This window comes from Petromyzon marinus, chromosome 59, assembly GCF_048934315.1.
Source record: "Petromyzon marinus isolate PM22_M1 ecotype Great Lakes invasive population chromosome 59, UKy_Petmar_22M1.pri1.0, whole genome shotgun sequence".
Lineage (NCBI taxonomy): Eukaryota > Metazoa > Chordata > Hyperoartia > Petromyzontiformes > Petromyzontidae > Petromyzon > Petromyzon marinus.
The window spans coordinates 5,056,737-5,076,170 of NC_133725.1; the positions used below are offsets into that span (position 1 = coordinate 5,056,737).

At 52.6% G+C, this 19,434-nt stretch overlaps 1 protein-coding gene across 3 annotated transcripts in view; it reads right to left on the reverse strand.

Moving 5' to 3' along the window:
• LOC116955446 (calcium-binding mitochondrial carrier protein SCaMC-2-B-like) overlaps nucleotides 1-19,434 on the reverse strand; it is a 52,731-nt gene that overhangs the window by 6,816 nt on the left and 26,481 nt on the right. For all 3 annotated transcript variants that reach the window (XM_032976527.2, XM_032976526.2, XM_032976524.2), the window contains 5 exons: nucleotides 12,837-12,963; nucleotides 9,407-9,494; nucleotides 3,023-3,134; nucleotides 1,326-1,484; nucleotides 720-872 (listed from right to left, as the gene is read on the reverse strand). In XM_032976527.2, coding sequence (XP_032832418.1) covers nucleotides 720-872; nucleotides 1,326-1,484; nucleotides 3,023-3,134; nucleotides 9,407-9,494; nucleotides 12,837-12,963 — 639 coding nt within the window. The remainder of the gene's footprint in view (nucleotides 1-719; nucleotides 873-1,325; nucleotides 1,485-3,022; nucleotides 3,135-9,406; nucleotides 9,495-12,836; nucleotides 12,964-19,434) is intronic.

The following is a 19,434-nucleotide window of genomic DNA, read 5'->3' on the forward strand; positions in this document are numbered from 1 at the left end:
TCGTGACTGCAAGGATCCATACTCTTTGGTTCTATTCGGTAAAATCACGTAGGTAAAAAAATAAAACAACCGAGAGGATGGTTTCAAATTAAGCAATCATTGGAAAGATGTTCTAAATCAAACCAAACATGAAACTAATTTTCAATGGTACAGTATATTTTTTCAAGTAGTGGTATCCCAAACTTTCACAGCTGCTTATTTCTCTCCACACCAACATTATGTAAACTCCCCCCCCCCCCCCGCGCCTGGTCCATCATGGTCCATCATGTACCTCCTACGTACATCATGCTCATTTTTATGCTAATTCCTTTGTCAAAGCGTTTTGTTTCCTCCCACACAGCTTAAAGGACGCGACAGCACGGGCCCTTCACCTGATGAAGGCCACTTGTGTGACTTTACCGAATAGAACCAAAGAGTAAAAATCGTACACTCGCATGGATTGCGTCGCCACTTCAATCCCACGTGTATGGTGGCCGCGAGAGTGGGACCGCATCGCGCTCGGGTCTCCCGCCGTGCTCGCGACGCGCCAACCGTTGCGCCACCAGCTCTCCACGCACGCGCGAGATTACACGCACGAGCACGCACGCTCACAAAGATCAAACTTCCCCCCCACCCTCCTATAGCCTCAACGCACTGTTGGGGCAAGGTGCCGTTGGCGAGCACCCACGAAGGCCGGCGCGCTCACGCGCACACGGACACACTCGGGCGCGCCCACGCACCTGCTCATACGCCATGAACTTGATGGCCGACTCGGGCGCGATCTTGAGCGCATTGACGAGGTTTCCGCGCCACAGGGAGCGCACGCCGCCTTCGCGCAGCATGTGCCTCATGCCGCTCACCATGCTGATGCTGTTGGACCGCGACGCCTTCACCTGCACGCGCGCGCAGACACACGCACACCGACACACACAAACACACACGCGCACCAACACACACCAACACACACGCGCACCAACACACACGCACACAGACACACGCACACCAACACACACCGACACACACGCACACAGACACGCGCGCATAGACACACGCACACCAACACACACGCACACCAACACACACGCACACCAACACACACGCAAACGCATTCGCACACGCACGCAGACGCACGCACGGACGGGCAACACCCAGTTAGCACGGTAGCCCACAGAACACGGCTTGGCCCCGCAAGCACCTTTACCCAGTCACTAACAAGGTGAAGGCGCGGCCCTGCAAGTTCTTGCTCATGCCACTGCTGGCGGAATATTTTTTCGACGGCTCGACAACAAACGCCGCGCCGCTTCCGCACCTCCCCCCCACCCCCCACTCCTCTTGCTCCTGCTCACCTGCATGATGACCTTGAGGCGGTCGAGTGGCGCGGTGCAGGTGCGGGAGACGGCGCCGGCACCGCCGCCGGCCACCAGCTGCCTCCACCACATCCCCGTGAGACGCTCCTCCTCCGTGAACTCGTCCGGCACCGAGAGGCTCTCCCCCACGTCCAGGATCTGCCGGGGCGAGGCGGCGCATCGGAATCGTCAGGAATATTTACTTGTCCTGGGAGGAATCCGATGAGCTGTGAAGCTCTTTTCCAGCAGCGAGGCGGCGGAGGCCAGGAGGGGGAAGGTGGCCGGGAGAGTCGGGAAGGCGGAGGAGGATGCAGCGGAGAGACTTAGAAGAGATGGAGGAGGTGGTGAGGCAGTTAAAAGAGGTGGAGGAGGTAGAGAAGAGTGAGAATAAAGGAAGAGGAGGTGATGGAGAGTTAAAAGAGGAGCCCGCCCTAGAACGTCCGAATGTTGCAATGTATAATTGCGAGGACGTGGAATTAAAAATATTTTATTTAACGAAAAAAGAAAGAGGACGTGGAGGCAGAGATGAGTAAGAAGAGACGGAGGAGGTGTGAGCACGAGGCAGGGCAGAGAATTGGCAGAGAGACGGAGGAGGAGGAGGAGGTGGACGAGGCGGGGGTGGAATGTGGCGTCGGTTCGACGCGGGGAAGGACGTGAGCGGAGCGAGGAAGCGAGCGGGGCCACGAGCGGCAAAACAGGCAGGAAAGCGGGGCGGGGTGGGGGGAGGTTCAACCGGGGTCACGGCCTAGCCGGGGGGGGGGGGGGACCAGGGGACCAAAACAAGGGGGCGGCAGAGAGGCCGATGAGAACGACGATGACGCACGTGGCGGAGCGGAGAGGTGAAGCAAGCGGTGGCGGAGGAACAGAATCGGGGGGGGGGGGGGGGGGGGGGAACGCAAACAAACGACACCAACATAGCAGCTGCGGTTCGACAAGAGTGGCCGGCAACCAAAACAACAAGGGGTGGCATTTTTGTTGCTGTTCGAAATCGGTCAAAGAAAAAAAAAAACCTCAATATTTCAAGAGCCGCAGTGGTGGTGAATACGAGACGGTGGTGGCCCGTAATAAATAACGTCACAAAGCGGCCGTTCAAGAGCCGCGCGCGGCTTCCGGAGCCCGTGCTTTGCCGACCCCTGGGTTAGACGGAGCTTATCGTAGGATTCCATCGGCACCACCATCATCATCATCGTCGTCAGCAGCAGAAGCAGCAGGAACATGCCAGGAAAACCAATGGTGAGTGTGTGCGCGCGCATGCGGTTCTGTATGTGCCCAGCTGTGTGGGGACCCACACAGCTGTATGCTTGTGTCGAATCAGCGCTGTCCTCCAGACAACAGTCTCGTCCCTTCACCTGATGAAGGCCGCTTGTGTTGTGGCCGAAACGTCGTGAGAATTTTATTGCGTTATTTTATTTTATCAATTTATTATTTTATTCTCATTCTACCTGGTGACTTCACCGAAAGAACCAAAGAAGATTTAAATGAGTACCTAGCGCTGTGTACAAACATCGCGATTGCCGCTCGGGAGACGAAGGCGGCCGGGCGTGGTGTTGGCCACCCACCTGCCCTCCCCCTCTCGTGCGCCGTGCCAGCCTTCATAGGTGCTACTCGCTAACAAGCACGTGCCCCCAACAGTCAGTTGAAGGCTATACGGGGGGATCTCTGCCTGTGTGCGTGTGCGTCGGGTGTAAGGCGCTCACCGTGGAATGCTTCCAGTATCCGATGATCTCCTTGATGTTGCAGGCCGGGTGCAGCAGGTGGTAGTCGCGCCACTCGTCCCAGCCCACCATCATGGTGCCGTCTCTGTCCATGCTGCAAACACGTCGGTGGGTATCGGAGGGGGTGGGGAGGGGGTGGGGGGAAGACGGCGTGAGTGAATCCGAACCACCAACTCGGGCACAACGGATCAACGGGCGCCATCGCCCAACGCCGACCAGGCCGCGGCAATCTGACAGTGACTTAAGAGGCGACCCCCCCCCCCCCGACCCCACCGCCCCCCCGCATCTCATTTCATAAAACATCGTCACAAGTCCAGTCACAAGCTCGGGGCTTGGCTCCAGCCAGGGCTTGGAACAAAGCGAACTACGGTTGTTGTCCTCGCAGCAGCAGCAGCGGATTTTGGCTAACCATTGAAGAAAGATGGCACGCCAATTCGCGCACCTTCGGATGCGCTTCTGCGGTCGTCTGGAACCCTCTTCCGTAACGATGTTGGGAAGCCACTTGGTAGCAATGCGCTTAGAAATCATCTTGTTTGAAAATTAATTTCTTTTAAAACTGTTTTTTTGTGTTTAGTTTGTTGTCCTTCCCCCCCACCCCCCCACCCCCGCACCTCCGATTAGCACGGTTGGCTACGTACGGCACGAGATAAGTTCAACGTGCACACAGAGAACTGTGCTTAAGTTGAGCCCGGCTCTGAGCGCGACCCACAGCCACCGCACGTCTCGTACGGTAATTCTCACGGCTTCCCGTTTCCGATCATCGTTCCACGGACGTCGAGGCGCACGGGCGGTGGCGGAGGCCCAGCGGTGGAGCTTTTGCCACTTTTTATTTTATTTCCCGGAGGTTCACGGTTCAAGCCCGGCTTGCTGCCTCGGTCAACGCCGCCGGGGCGCGTTAACCGCAGATGTTATTCGTAGGAAGCCACGCGCACGTCCTCGTCACAAGTCAAAATGTGACAAAAACCACCCTGAAAATTACTTAATTCGGGTGCAGCCAACACAGCAACTTCGCCCCCCCCCCTACTGGAAGACTTTCCCCATCTGCGAAAACGTGCCGCCCTCCTTCGTGATGAACCTCGCGCCGACACCCACACACACAAACCCCGCCCCCCACCACGCAATGTAACAAAAAAAATGAGAATGGTAATGATAAAGGCGGTCGGGGCAGATGGTTCAACCGCTCCAGTTGCGCAACCATCTCCTCCGCGTTGGCACAGCGGCAGCGTCTCGCATCGCCGCATCTCCACGCTGGCACGGCGCCCCGCGGTCACACAGGCGACGATTGCGCCCTACCCCCCCCCCTCCCTCTTCCCTCCCCCCCTTTAGCCCCTCGCTCCTCAAGGGCGGTTACTCAAGAGCAGTGGGCGGCTATCGCTGCCCGCGGAACGACGCGCCTGCACATTCCTCGGCGTTTCTCAACGACGCCGGCAAATTGCTAATTAATTAATTAATATTTCTTGCCCTTGTTATTTCGTGGGTTCGGTTTGTCGCCATAAACGGAGGCCCGGCTTGAGCCCGAGTGAACGTGATCTCGTTCAGCAGCGGCAGCAAGGGGCGCGCGGGAACCTCTTGCCGCCGACGGGGCCAACGCGCGCGACAATATTCACGCAGCCGGGAGCCGCGGTGAGACGCGTGGACACCGGTGCGCCCCGCGCCTGCTCAGCCGTGCAAATTAAAAAAACACCAAAACCTGAAAAGACGCGGCAGCGGCCCGGGTGACGTTGGCGTCTGGCTCTGCGGCCTGGGATAGCGAGGATGAGCTTCCGCGGATTTTTTTTTCCTGTTTCGAGTAAAGTTGTTATCTGATTGTAATTACTGGCAAAATGTCGTACTCAGATTGTAAGTGTTGTCGTGGGTTTACTCTCCGCTACACCGGATTTGCTGTACTAGTAACGAATTGGCACGTTCTATTTACGTGACAAAGCCTACTAAAGTGGCTGTGTCGGGTGGTGGCGGGTTTAACAAAACATTTATATATTTATGCAATTTCATCCAAAAAAAACCCATGTTATGGATGATATTGGTCGCGAAAGCCTACGACGTGTTAAACCCTTGTATCTAAAGGCCGAGACATTAGCTGTCTTCTCTTTTGTCTATTCAGATCTGCAAGCCAAATAGGCTTTGAGCCTGGTTAGTACTTTAACAAAAGGCTTGCATGGGGAGTACCATGTGCTGTTAGGCTGCGAGGTAGACAGGAGCTGGCAATACAGCCAATGGGATTATCCAATTCTTGAATGTATCCGTGCCGAGCTGGAGCTGCGGGTGTTTCCCCAATAGGTGACGCTTTTCAGAATAAATGGGAGTCCTAATCATTATTGTTATGTACACACAGCCCTGAGCATCCGGTCTTACATAAGCTACCTTTGTTTCAATAGACTCTTGTATTTATTTATAGAGTTGGTGATTGCGTGTGTAATCATCTCTTATCCACTACATACCTGCTTAATTGAGTAAAGCTCAGTTTGCCCTTCCTGCTAGCTTGCCTGCCTGCCTGCCTCTTATTTGTGAATGTAGATTACCAAGCAGATACAGATTAGCACTGTGCGTCCCAATACCAGTTCACCACTGAGCTGGGCATTATCATGATTATTATAGGCAGAGTTAATCTCAGTTTGCTGGTTACAACACAGTGATGAAAATTGCACATTACTTTGACGAGAACCAGACCAGCCACAAGACTACCAGCTGCCGACTTCCGACGAGACTGCACTAATTTTGGGGTGGAACAGTTCCGCAGTGGTTAGCGTGCCCTGCTACGAACCCGGCGACCTCGGTTTGATTCTATTCTATCGTTTGACAACGCAGAGCTGACCGCCGGTGCCAATCGGCATTTGAACCGGTCCCGGGCAACCCCCACCCGCCTTCACCAACCCACATCGACCAGCGTGGAGAATTATGCACATGCAGTTTACCACTCGGCTGGATTATTCTGCAACATATACCGTATGTTGAACACGAACATTTATGCTGATGTACATAGACCTTTGCGAACCCACCACTCTTTCACGAAGGGGCTGCCGCCCATTCCGTGCTAGTCGTGTGACCATACTTCACCACGCCAGTCGGTGCGAGCTGTTGAAGGTGGCTTAGGGAGCACCAGGATCGATTCAGATACTGCTTCACCACTGGCGTTGGTCGTGTCCGGGAATCGGATTACCCTCGGGTCGCCGGGTTCACGGGCCCAGCGCGCTAACCACCGTCCCCGGACCTCGTGCGTGTGGAGCGGCAGTGTAGCGGTTAGCGGGCTGCGCTACGAACCTGGCGACCAGAGTTCGATTCCCGCTCACGGACAACACCAATGACGATTATCTGAACCCGTCCTGGGCCTACTCCCCTAGGTCGACTCAGCCTTAAATTGAGTACCTGGTGCGATGCATAAAAACATCGCCACTAGGGAGACAAAGACGGCCAAGGGTGGTGCTGGCCACCCACCCCCTCGTGTGCCATTCCGGCCTTCATTAGGTGTTCGCTAACAGCACTTGCCCCAACAGTCCGTTGCAGGCTATATGGGGGATCTTTGCCTTTGTGTGTGTGAATCGTCTGCAAAAAACGGTCTACGTTTTATCTGCCGCCCGGTTTCAAATTGGCCCTGTGCTGGGGCAGCGAAACACAATCTCTCGTTTACTGCTCACACACACACACAGGCACAAGGTGCTCTCTGATGCTGACACAGCAGCTATGAAGTACTTCTTGTTCAGTAGAACCCAGTGACACTCCCCTCCCTCTCTCCCTCCTCGCACAAGCGGGTAAATCATGGGGGGTAGAGAGCAAAAAGGGTGGCAACTTGGCAGAGAGATGAGGGTAAAACAAGGTGAAGTGTGTGGGTGGACGAGGGTGTTTGCGGTTCTTTCTCTGATGGGAGAGCCGGAGAGAATCTGGCTGGCAAAACTACTAACCAACTCAACATTCCCTCCTACCTAACGGGATATTCTTCCAATTAACACACGCACCAAACCTATCCCATCAATCACAAACGTGGGTGCAAAAAATATTTAAGAAATCAGCCACCTCCTCCTGAATCTACAATTTTGCAAGACATGAGCTCGTCAATGCACGTGAGCAGCCGTGCTAATCGGAGGTGCCGGGGGTAGGACAATAAACTAACTACTAAAAACTGTCCTAAAAAGATGAGTTTGTCGACATAGATGATGATTTAAAAGTGTATAAGCTCCCAGTGGCTTCTTAAGATCGGAAGGAAGAGCGTTCCAGACGGTCGCAGAAGCGCATCTGAAAATGCGCGCCGCGGTGAACACCGTATTTGTTCGACGGCAAAATCAAAAGCCGCCGCTGCTGCTGCTGCTGCTGCTGCGAGGATGACCGCAGTTCATGTGACGTTTGACGCTCCTTGACCAGGTCAGCAAATGTACCGTGGGTTCATTTGTGGCTGACGCACTTTGCGTGTGTAATGAGTGTCAGAGGCCGGCCAGGGAGATTACCGGCAGCTCGCGTGCGGTTAAGCCACTGCGGAGAGAAGGCACCGATTACCGAGCGGAAAGCGCGCGGACACCGCTGCACCAATGGCGGTGCGGAGCGGCGACACACTCTCTTACGTGAACAAAGGCTGCCGCAGTAAAAACTAAATCGCGCAATTGGCGCCGAGCGGAATAAAGAGAAACATTACCAACGCGTTATTTAGATTTGTTTTAGGCGCTGCGGTTAACGCTCTCTGTCGCGCTCTCCTCTCTGGCGCGAGTTAAACTTTGGACTTTTCCAAATAAAAAAAAAATAAAATAAATTTGGGGGCCCAATTTCAGTTGCGCAAGAGATACGTCTCTGCCGTAATTCGTTGCACAAACGACATTGCCCAAGCCGGGAGAAGTGCGCGAGGCAGCTCTTCCCGCCCCTCCCCACTCCCTTATCGGTTTTCAACATCGTCCGCATCGCCCCGACCCCCCCGCCCCCTCCACTCGTCATGGCAGGGGTCAACGCTGACATCACGCTCGCTCGTATGGAACAATTCCATTATTCGTCATTATTTCTGGGGTGTATCGGTTCAATGCCAAAGGGTTCCCCCCCCCCCCTCCCCCTTTTCCATCTCGTTCACTACCGGTCTCTCGTTTGCATTATGGATTGTTTCTATCGGTGTAAAGGTGGTAAGGTTTGTTTAGTTTCTCATCCTATTGCCGTTGTCTTGGACTGCGTTGCGAGATGCAGTTTTGCATGAACGTCACCGCATAACAGATTTAACAGAGGCTTCACGTACAGTTCTCACGAACTCTTAATCATAGAATCTCACGCTCGCGATTCAGTGCGTGTATAAACTGGCGCAATAATTGATTGTGATCGCTCGATCGAAGCAAAGTTAATATTCTAAATCATCGAAGCCATAATCATCATCGTAACAACAATGCCACGAGCATCATTATCACCGTCATCATAATCGTCGTGCAGTCATCCATCCACTGCTGGATGAATGCCCACCTCCCCTCCCCCCCCCCGGCGCCGCCTTTTCCCCATCCTCACCCTCCAGTTCTCACACTGCTGCCGTGCACTCCCAACCCATCGCTCACTCACGACAGAAACCTCAACATCCTCACTTTGTCCTGTCTCCCACCTCCCGCCCGCCCCCCTATGCCCGGGGGCAGCCGTTCTCGTCCAAGACGATCTAGCAAGGCACGCAAAGAAAGACTTACGAGCATTTTCCTGCCCGCGCATCGGATTTACGAGCAATTATTTGGGAAAACATCACCCGCGGAACTCATCTGCGCGCGATGTTTGTGCCGGTAAAGCCCCCCCCCCGGCCGCCCCCCCCCCCAGCGCCCTGACCTTTAGCTGAGAAGCTCTTCCTGCCGAGGGTCGCGCAGCCAGAGCTGCGGCGATGGTCGTGTTAACGGGGCAGGAAATGCCACCAACACAATAAGGGCAAGCTAGCAGCAGAGGGACGGCTAGCAACGCACGTAGCCCAGGCGTTGACGAATGACCCGTCAAAAAATAGTTGTTACCGCCCGAGAGACGTCAGGAGAGGGTTGGTGCGAGGACAAGGGGTTAGGGATATATGCGACTGAATGTTAACGTCAGGCTTGGGATAATGGCCGTGTGTTGGAGCTAATGTCCGGGGCTAATGCCACCGAAGGCTGTTTACTGTTAATGCGAAAGCCATGGCAAATGCGAAAAATTATTATGGGGGGGGGGGGGGGTTAACGCGAGCATGAAGGTAAATGTTAGGGACAGGACGAACGTGATTATTAGCGAGGCGAGTACGGTTTTAGTCGTGACGTTAAGTGTTTGAGCCAGCAGCGGTTTTGTGCACAGTGCTGCAAACCCACTCTCAGATTTCCCACTACTTTACGAAGGGGGGGTGGTGGGGGGGGAGGGAAGAGGTAGAGAGCGTGGTGGTGGTGGTGGTGGTGAACGTCGTCAGCTCACCTCCCCAGGATCTTCTCCGCCTGTTCCAGCGTGATCCTCACGCCCAGCGTCTCCAGCGACTGCACGAGCTCCGAGGCGTCGATGCGCCCTGCGCAGACGCACGCGGCACACCGCCCCACAAAGTTAACGCGGCCGTTGGCGCTTGTGCACGCCCGCGTGTAAGTACGTACGTACGTACGCACGCACGTACGCACGCACGCACGCACGCCCTGCGTGCACGAATATAGTTACAAAATAGTAGCTACCGAGCGACAACAATCAAGAACGATAACTTAAACAAACTCCGAAATTAACAAAGTAAAGTCATCAAATGCTGCGGCGGAGACTGCACGGCAATTTCCTGGAAAGGTTAGGGCAATGCAACGTGGCATTAGCGCATTGTTGATGTCGCTGATGGCAAGGGAACTGTGACGAGTGGGACACGTGTATGCGTATTTGTACAGAAAGGGCAGTTTGTGTGTGTGTACGTTGAACTTCTTTCGCACCTCGCCAACCGTGCTAATTGGAGGTGCGGGGGAAGGAATGGACCAAGTTTCTAAAATCCCCACCGCTCCCTCCTCCTGTCTCCAGCCGTATGAACGGGTAGGGGCTCAGTTAGTCGAGTGGCAGGTCACGTGTGGTGGGGTAAAAGTGTCGGTACTCCCAGTTCGTGGGGGCGTATTCGGTCGTATCAGTGTCCTTTGCCGAGAGTGGCTGCCTTAGCATCACTTCCTAGAACGGTAGTGGAGGACACGGGGACCCATTTAGACTGAAAATAATGGAATATTTTCATGACAATTATGATGATGATGATGCGTGAATCGTTAACTCCTTGCTGAAGGACGATTGAACACAAACAGCTCTGATGTTGTGGACATTTATCAATGCTGTGTTTTTCTCAGAATGTACATTTTAACTCATGGTCAGGAGCACCACTATAATTCTTCCAGTGATGTCGCTCCCGGAATTTTTTAGCAGGCCAACACAGCGACATCAAGACGCGCCCATAACGGCACACCTGTCCATCACTTTGGAGTCTGTCTTTACTCTTGGGTTCTTTCGGTAAAGTCACGTAGGCAGAAAAAATAATAGATCGCGACGACGTTTCGATGGCAACAACAAGCGACCGTCTTTCTTCTTTTGTTTACTCATTTAACCCGGCTTCAAAGCCACTGGAAACTAATAAACCCGTGACCGCTCGGGCTAACGCAGCCCAGGTACGGCATCCCTTAATGCATTACGAGCCGTTAGGTCCGTTGACCGCGTCGCGTCTGCCGCTACATCTCACCGCTAAACGCCCGAGCCCCGGGGGCCAACTGCTCTGCGCCGGTCGCCATTCCCCGGGCCCCCCCCCACCCCCAGGGCACAATACACACTCAGGGGTAGGGCGGGAGCAAATCGAGTCGTGCCATTCGGCAGCACCCGTGGCATAATCAAGTTAAAACCGGATTCGGGCAGACGCCCCAACACTAAAAATTACGAAGAGCGACAATCGGGGGTCACGTTACAGAGCAAGGCGGCCGCGGCAGGTTCAGGGGAAGTGGGCGGGCCCTTAAATTCCACCCCACGCAACCCTCTGCGAGATGCAACGGAAGGAGGGACCATCGGAAGTCATTGTGTTTTCACCGGCACATAGCCTCCCCCCCGTTGTCCACCACGGGGTAATAACACCGCCTTCCGCGAGGTCAGAACCACGCTCCTCACTTCGCTAAACGTGCACTGACCAGGGTGAGGAAGTATGACGCGGATTGACCCTTACCAGCCCACACGGCAGCGTGGCCCTCATTCAGCAGCCGACCGACAAAACGGCCGTATATGCACACCACACCGATCGCCGCAACCTCACAGGACGTGATTGGGGGGGGGGGCAGGATTGGGTTCTCCACGGCCTACTTGGAGGAGGTATTTTAAATAAAATTGGGCCAACAGTTCGAAGCAGAGGCTCAGTGTGCCAGTGCGGCCGACACCAGAGGACTACAAAACACGGCTATCGTCGCCTGATGCAGTCGCCGGGGTTAAAGGCCTTGCGTGAACCGTGATGCTGGTGCAGTAGCCGGGGTTAACGGCCTTGTGTGAACCACGATTCTGGGCGCGTGCTTCTCGCTCGTCTGTTCCGTACGTGCTCGCGCGCACGCGCGCCCACCTCCGCGCGGCGCCGGCTCTTCATCTCGTGTGACAATCTACAGCTACCCCAACCACCCGACGGCCGCTAATGCAACCGGGAGGCTCGGACTTGTCTCTCTCCTTTGTCGTAACTCGGGTGCGGCGGCGGGCGGTGGGGACAGGTTTAAGCAATGCGCCGCCAACAACCGCCAACAACCGCACCCCGCGCAGCACACCGAGGTTTTCTCAAAGCACCACCCACCCACAACCGACCCCCCCACCCGCCCACCCACGCCCCCCGCCACAACCCACCCACCCACCACCCCCGGTGTAAAGAACAGCAAATCGGTGGAAACGCCACGCGTCGTGAAAATCGAATTAAATTAAGTGGGGTCCATGCGTTTTGTTTTTTTGCTTTGCAAGCGAACGAACGAACGAGATGGGGGGAGAGCTGGCAGGCAGACGAGTCACGTAGCCAAGAGTTAGAATTCCGGAGGGTAATTTAATTGAGCACAATGTAAAAAGGTTTCAGGTCGCACTCAAACAGGCGCGCGAACGCCGAAGCGATCCGGTCAAAAGGTTCCGCGTCAATTCACGACTTTTGCGTTTGGCGCGATCGCTCTTACAGCGACGGGCTCTATCGCTCAGGCGCAACGCTACGCACACAAGTCTCCAGCAGATTCACAGAAGGGGCCCGATGTTGCCATGTGCAATCCAATTCAAGTAAGGCGCAATTAACTTTCCTAATTTGTAAAATTTGGACCGCGACGCTGGGAACGCAACAACGGCCTTGTGCTTTCCTGAACGACGCTACGGGGATCATGAACATCGACTGTGAAGCAGGTGGTGCATACGCGTACGATCCGATGACGTATCAAGATTGGAAACTTTAAAACTGCTTTTTGTGTTTTTAGTTTGTTGTCCCCCCCCCCACCCGCACCTCCGATTAATTAGCAGGGTTGGTTACGTGCAAAAGAAGTTCAATGTACATGCACACTTCTCATAGACTCAACACTGCCCGTAGACTCAACACTGCCCGTAGACTCAACACTGCCCATAGACTCAACACTGCCCATAGACTCAACACTGCCCATACACTCAACACTGCCCATAGACTCAACATTGCCTATAGACTCAACACTGCACCTCCGATTAGCACGGTTGGCTACGTACGGTGCGAAAGAAGTTCAACGTGCGTACGTCATCGGAACGGAGTCGGGAGACAACCATACAACGGCGTACGTCGTCGGAATGGGAAAGGGGTAAAAAAAAAAGGGATTCCGCCAAGTAGCCCGTGTGGTGTATTTTAGCTTTGTGCCATCGGGAGAGAGAGGGGAACGGCCCTCACCGTCATTCTTCTTGTCCAGGCTCTTGAAGGCGAGCTTCAGCTTCTTCTCGTGGTCCTTGAGGTAGCGCACGAACTCGTCGAAGTCCAGCAGGCCGTCTTTGTTCTTGTCACCGGCCTTCAGGATTTGCTGTGGGCAACAAGGGGGCGGTAAAAATGATCACACGCGCACACACAGGTGCTTGTGCCACGTTGATCTTGTAAAGGAACCAAGCGTCACACGAACTCCGGTCATCTTCGCAGCGGCGTCTTTTGGCCAAGCCGTTCGACAAAGACTGTGGTCACCGCATCCCGCGCTTTTGGATGCGCTTCTGCGGCCGTCGGGAACGCTCTCCTGTAATCCGATATTAGGAAGCTAATGGAGCTGTGCACTTCTAAATGAGCTTGATTCATTTATTTAGAACTGCTTTTTTGTGTTCAGTTTGTTTTCCTTCACCCCGGCGCCTCCGATTAGACGGAGAAAAAACACACACACACAATGCAACTGGTATCGGCCAACACATTCCAATGCTGAAGAATCACCTGCAAATGACTCAGCTGGGATCACACAACAGCAGCAGCAACGGTCATGTCCATCGCCTCATGCAAAAAATTTGGCAGGGCCCTCGAAAAAAAGTCTATGAGACTTTGCTGGGTAAACTAACATAATAATTGGAGTAGAATAATAAATCAGGCCAAGTATTACCATCACTCACTGCTTGCCTCCTGGGATATCCTGCATTTCACCTGTCAGCCCCGGCAAATATTTATTTTGGATAAAAAATTACGAGAGAAATACTAATTTTCGTCGACACTGCCAATCAATGGTGACAAACAATTTTTCCAAACTTGCCGGCGGAGAGTCCGAGTAATCGCGGTGCGCACGCGCTCATTACGTTATTATTCTTCTTTGGTTCTTTCGGTAAAGTCACGTAGAATGAGAATAAAATAATAAATTGATAAAATAAAATAACACAATAAAATTCTCACGACGTTTCGGCCACAACACAAGCGGCCTTCATCAGGTGAAGGGATGAGACTGTCTGGTAGGACTACTGTCTGGTAGGACAGTCTCATCCCTTCACCTGATGAAGGCCGCTTGTGTTGTGGCCGAAACGTCGTGAGAATATTACTGTGTTATTTTATTTTATCAATTTATTATTTTATTCTCATTCTACGTGACTTTACCGAAAGAACCAAAGAAGATGAATCATTGCAGTCACGAAAGCTTTAAATCGAAATTTACGTTATTATTAGTATTATTATTATTAGCGTCGTCGTTAACGTGAATTTGTTTAGGTTCACTGGGGTACGCGACCTGACTTCGCGTGTAACACCCTGCACCGTGTAACACCCTGCACCGGAGTGCTCTCACACGCAACCCGAGAGCAGTCACGCGGGGAGGGGGTTGACATTCTAAAATAACCACCGCCGTCATCGCCACCGCCGCCGCCACCCGCCACATGGGATACGCCCGGGCCTCGTGCTGTAATCTCAGAAAGGCCACCCCCGTCCCGCCCCCGAAATCTCGTTCCGAGCGCCAGCGACTTGAAATAGCGTCGTGGCGACCCCGTGGATTCCGGGTTGCGACCGAGCAAGGGTTGAAAGCAAAAATTTTTTTACTCATCACGGTTGCAGAGAACATGAAACCAAAGGCCATGGGGCTACGTGGCCAGCAACACGCGGCGCCATTGAAGGTGTGGTGCATGTAGAGTTAATTCGGTGGTATAATTGAAGGTTAATTATTATTAGAAGTTGGGGTCAGAGACAATGGGGGGGGGGGGGGGAATTCCCAAGTGGAGAAATGGGAAGGAAGGTGAAGAGGATAGGTGTTGTGACCTGGTGGCTGAGTGGGTGAGTGGGTGAATGTGCGTGTGTGCGAGTGGGTGGGCGGGTGTGTTGTTGTGAACTGCGCTGTAATAAGAATAATAACCATTATAAACATAACATATTATAATTACATTCAAAGTACGGATGACACGACAGTCCGGGAGATCTGAAGCCTCAACGTGGGTGACCGTAGGGAGACACGTGATGATGGTGGTGGTGACAGGTAATGAACGTGGCACGTTTATTTCTTGCGAGCGATCTGGTGGCCAGCGGGCCGCTCGTGATGCGTATTTATTTATCTCTCGCTGGTGTCGTGGACGAGTTAAAAATAATTATGTTGGGGTGGGTGTTGCGTGCTACAGTCCAGAATGGATCGTTTGTAAACAAAGTTGAACTGGGCCACACGAGCAACTACTTTGTATTTTAAACTCAGGACCAAACTGTTCCCTGTCGTTGAGTGCAGAATTTCCACCACCGCCACATGACAGCACACAGAGGATGAACCGGATCTTACAATGGCGTTTACACGTATTGCATGGGGACCCGTTTGGATCGATTTTATTTCACCTCGAAATCTAAAAACAGAATCGGGAAAGTTTGCGGACGCGCAAGTGCTGCAATTATGTAACGTGTATGAGGACATTCAGAATGCGTTCTACCCAGGTCACAATGATATTTTCACAAGATTAACAAGGTGGTTTGGTTCTAGATTTGAAGTTTTCGTGACTGCAAGGATTCACACTCTTTGGTTCTTTCGGTAAAGTCACGTAGATGAAAAATAATAAAATGAAAATAATAAAATCAAAATAACTCAATTAAATCACGACGTTTCGGGCGCAACGCAAGCGTCCGTCATCAGGTGGGAAAGCATTGGTCTGCTGCTGATGCAGGCTATTTTAAAAGGTTTTAAATGGGTGTAGCCTAAGGGTCATGACCCTTGCGGACCATGCTTTCCCACCTGATGACGGACGCTTGTGTTGCGCCCGAAACTTTGTGATTTAATTGAGTTATTTTCATTTAATTATTTTCATCTAAGTGACTTTACCGAAAGAACCAAAGAGTAAGGTGCTTTGGGTTTCCCTGGTGGGTAAATTGTGCCTAATAAACACTACAATTCGCTTTACTTACCCAGGAAAGCATCCCCCAAGTCTCTATCGGACATCTGTGAAAACTACATTTGTGAAAAAGAGCTTTGTAGCTGATCGGATTCCTCCGGTATAAATAAATATGATTTAGATACTTGTTTCAGGAGGGGCCCCTGCTACCGCTGGGATGTTTGTGGCCAATATCATGCGTGAGAAGTTTCGATTCGCGCAGGAGCCCGGAGAAAACCCCACCCACGCACGCTAATCGGTGGACATCCAGAGCGCTGTACAGATTGGATAATTAAAAAAACCCTGCATCTATCGCTCTATTGCCATCTCTTCATCGGCTTGCAGTCTATAAGCCTGCAACACAACACCTGCTATTCCCTGTTGTTCTTCCAACCCCCAAGTATTAACCAGGCTCAGAGCCTGATTGGCTTCTGCAAATCTGGTGTTCTCACAACCAAATAATTTTATCTGCAAGGCCGATCCAACGTTGATTTACAACACCGCAAAAGGTCAAGGTGCAGCCAGGAAATATCTCATTTGGTAAAAGGGTCTCCCCCCCCCCCCAGAGGCCCAATCTTGAGAGGGTATTTGGCCTACTCTTCTACACTGGCCAGATATCTTGGAAGAGGTCAGCGTACCCCCATTGATACTGCATGCTGAGTGGACAGAGGAACCGGGAGGGGGGGGGGGGATTTAAAAAACCTGCACCACTGACTGCCACGGCAGCGAGGATGGAATCGAATCGGCGACCTCTGGGGGTTCCGAGTCCCAGCGGGCCCAACCGTGACGTCACTGCAACAGCGTCCGCAAACGCACAAACACAGCGCAGAGTCGGCAAAAGCAAGGGACAATAATATTTTTCCCCGCGATTCGGTGAAAAACAAGGGGCCGAAACGGGGCAGAAGGTGAACAAAACAGGCCGCGCGTTCCCCCGCCCCCCACCCCGCCTTGTTGTGGCTGGCGAATGAGAAAAACAATCGTCCCGAAGACAAATAAACAAGGTGAAATATCGACAATGCACGTCAGAAAAAAGTGAACAACACACATGGGGAGGCTGTGTGTGCGGTGGAGGGGGCGGTGAAAAGCGGACGACTCCCGAATAATTTTTGTTTGCCAAACTGCTGCAACGCTTGCGTCAGACTGCTCTCTCGCACTGGGTGATAAAACAGCAGGAGCGACGCTTGCTCCCGGGTTTTTCAAAATTATTATTTTGGCGGGGTGGTGAAAAGCCTCGTGATGTCTGTGGCCATACTTCACCGTTGTGGTCAGGTCAGCGCGAGTCGCCGAAAACGCCGAGTGACTGCCTAGCTGCTCAAATCTGCACTGTCGCGGTAACTGGTGCTCGTCTCGCATTTACAGCCCTGGTGCCAGCGTCCGTGTGTGGCCATACTTCACCACCCGTGGTCAGCGCGAGCTGCTCAAGTCAGGGACGCACGCACGATGCCGGAGCACGGACGCACAGGTGCTTATCTCCCATTTACAAGCCCCGGTGCCAGTGGTGGAAATTCCACATTTCTTATGGCGCTGTGGGCGAGTCTATCCACAGGACAACCACCGTTAACCTCTCTACAAAGTTGTACTCCCCATGCTCACCACCCCCCCCCACCGAGGGAAGGATGATGGGCCAAGTCAATAACCCCCCCACCGATCAGTATTTGAACTCGCAAACCTTTTGATTCGGAGCCAAGCCCTCCGCCTCCGAGCCACACGTGGCCAGATTAAAGTCAAGCAATTACTTTTAACTCAATATGAAAGCAATTTTTATTTTACCAGGTAAGGATCACTGTGCTATGTGGCTCTTTCTCAGAAGCGATGTGGCTTTCACAAATGATAGCTCAACAAAGTGGCATATCACGTGGAAATGTACAGCAGCCAATAACTCTGTAAACACGTGACATTGGCTCTAAACGTGGAGGGAATAAACGAAGGAACTGGAGAAAAATCCACGTGACCACGGGAAGGCACACGCAAAAACTCCAAATACACAGCAGGCGTTAGGGTCGGGGTCGAACCCACGACCTCCTGTTAACCAGGCGAGGTAGTTAACATCCCGCCACCTCGGCACCCCCACCATTCTCTGTTGCCCACCGTTTAGCCCGGCAGCCCGATGACAACCTGTTCGTGCGTGACGGTGGTGGTGGGTGGCTGGTGGTGATGGTCACCCTTCCAAACACAATCCAGGCTTCAACCCTGCTCAGCCTCCGAGAACTCCGATGAGATCGGGTTTTGTCAGCCATCAGTGAATGAGACGCAACACAGATGGCAATGAGACTGTGCACCGAGTAGTCCTGCCACGGGGATTACAGCCTCTGTGTTTGCAAAGATTATCGCCGAATAGGTAACCGTGGCTCACGATGAAGAAGTTAAGCCAACACCACTTAAGTGGAAAGTTGAAGATTGATTGTCCGTCCTGCCAGGAAACACCAGTGACCGAGTGGTTGCGCAAAAAATCAGCTGGCCACTCTTCAGAAACAGCCACTCATCGTCGGAGAAGAGTAAATTAACAACTTCGTTATTTCGTACATTTCAGTCTTATGGCGGGACCCCGGGGTGCCCCATAAAAACGGAAGCCAAAACCGTCATTAATTTATTTTTGGCAACTCCGTCCCATCGCGCACATAAACGCCATGACCCGCCAGAAATCCTCTCGTTCTTCACCAAGCACCCGTCATTGCCAAAATTGCCGTAGTCATGAACAAAACTTTGATTAGCGCATCGTGTAGAGCTCGTCGAGAGGAATAGATTTCCGTATCGTTCGCCTTCAACAGACATAAAATGACGTCGCAACGCAGTTTATGCGAGAGCCGGGCGCTTATGGGAACCCGGGGTCCCGCCATAAGGTTCATTTGCTCTCGACGCAATGCTTAAAGCCGGCGTAATGTTTCACAGACCACATTTGCAAGGACTTGCAAACAAAACGGCACTCGATTGCGGGAGGAGGTAAAAAATAAAAAATAAACCTCACTTAACATCCATCGCCGACCGCCATAGCAAGCACTCGTCACCATCGCCGTTGTAACCGTAGCCATCGAAGATAAACGGAGCCGATAAAAGTCGTTTCCATTTGGCAAAGCGTTGCGCAAAAATCTCACCACGCCCTGGCACACGGCACGGAATGTGCTCCACGTGGCCTCAATAAAGGTGGAAAGGTCAAGCTCACATCAATGATTGTAAGATTTAAACATTTAATTGCACTGTTACTTTGCCTGTGTTGCGAGGCAGCACAACTAATACCCGCGCAGTAGTCATGACCGTCCCTTACCCACGAAAAATTGACCGATTCTCAACTTTTTTCTCGTCCTTGCAGCAGCTGCTGCTTTTGGCTAACCGTCGAACAAAGACGGTGGTCACCGCCCATCGCGAAGGCACTTTAAAATGCGCTTCTGTGGCCGTCTGGAACGCTCTTCCTTCCGATATTATGAATCCACGGGCTGTGCAATTTCAAATCATCAAGATTGAAAAAGCACTTATAAAGAAATGAGTTATGTGTTTAGTTTGTTGTCCTTCCCCTAGCACCTCCGATTAGCATGGTGGGCTTAGGTACGGTGCTCAAAAGACGTTCAACTCGCATACGTATGTACATTTTCAAGACGGGCCTCGGCGACTTTTAGGTTATTTGGTCCACTTAAGGTGAGCAACGCAGGTGAGTCACTGCGAGAAAATCCACTGTGCAAACTTCCTCTCGCACTCCTTTGCAC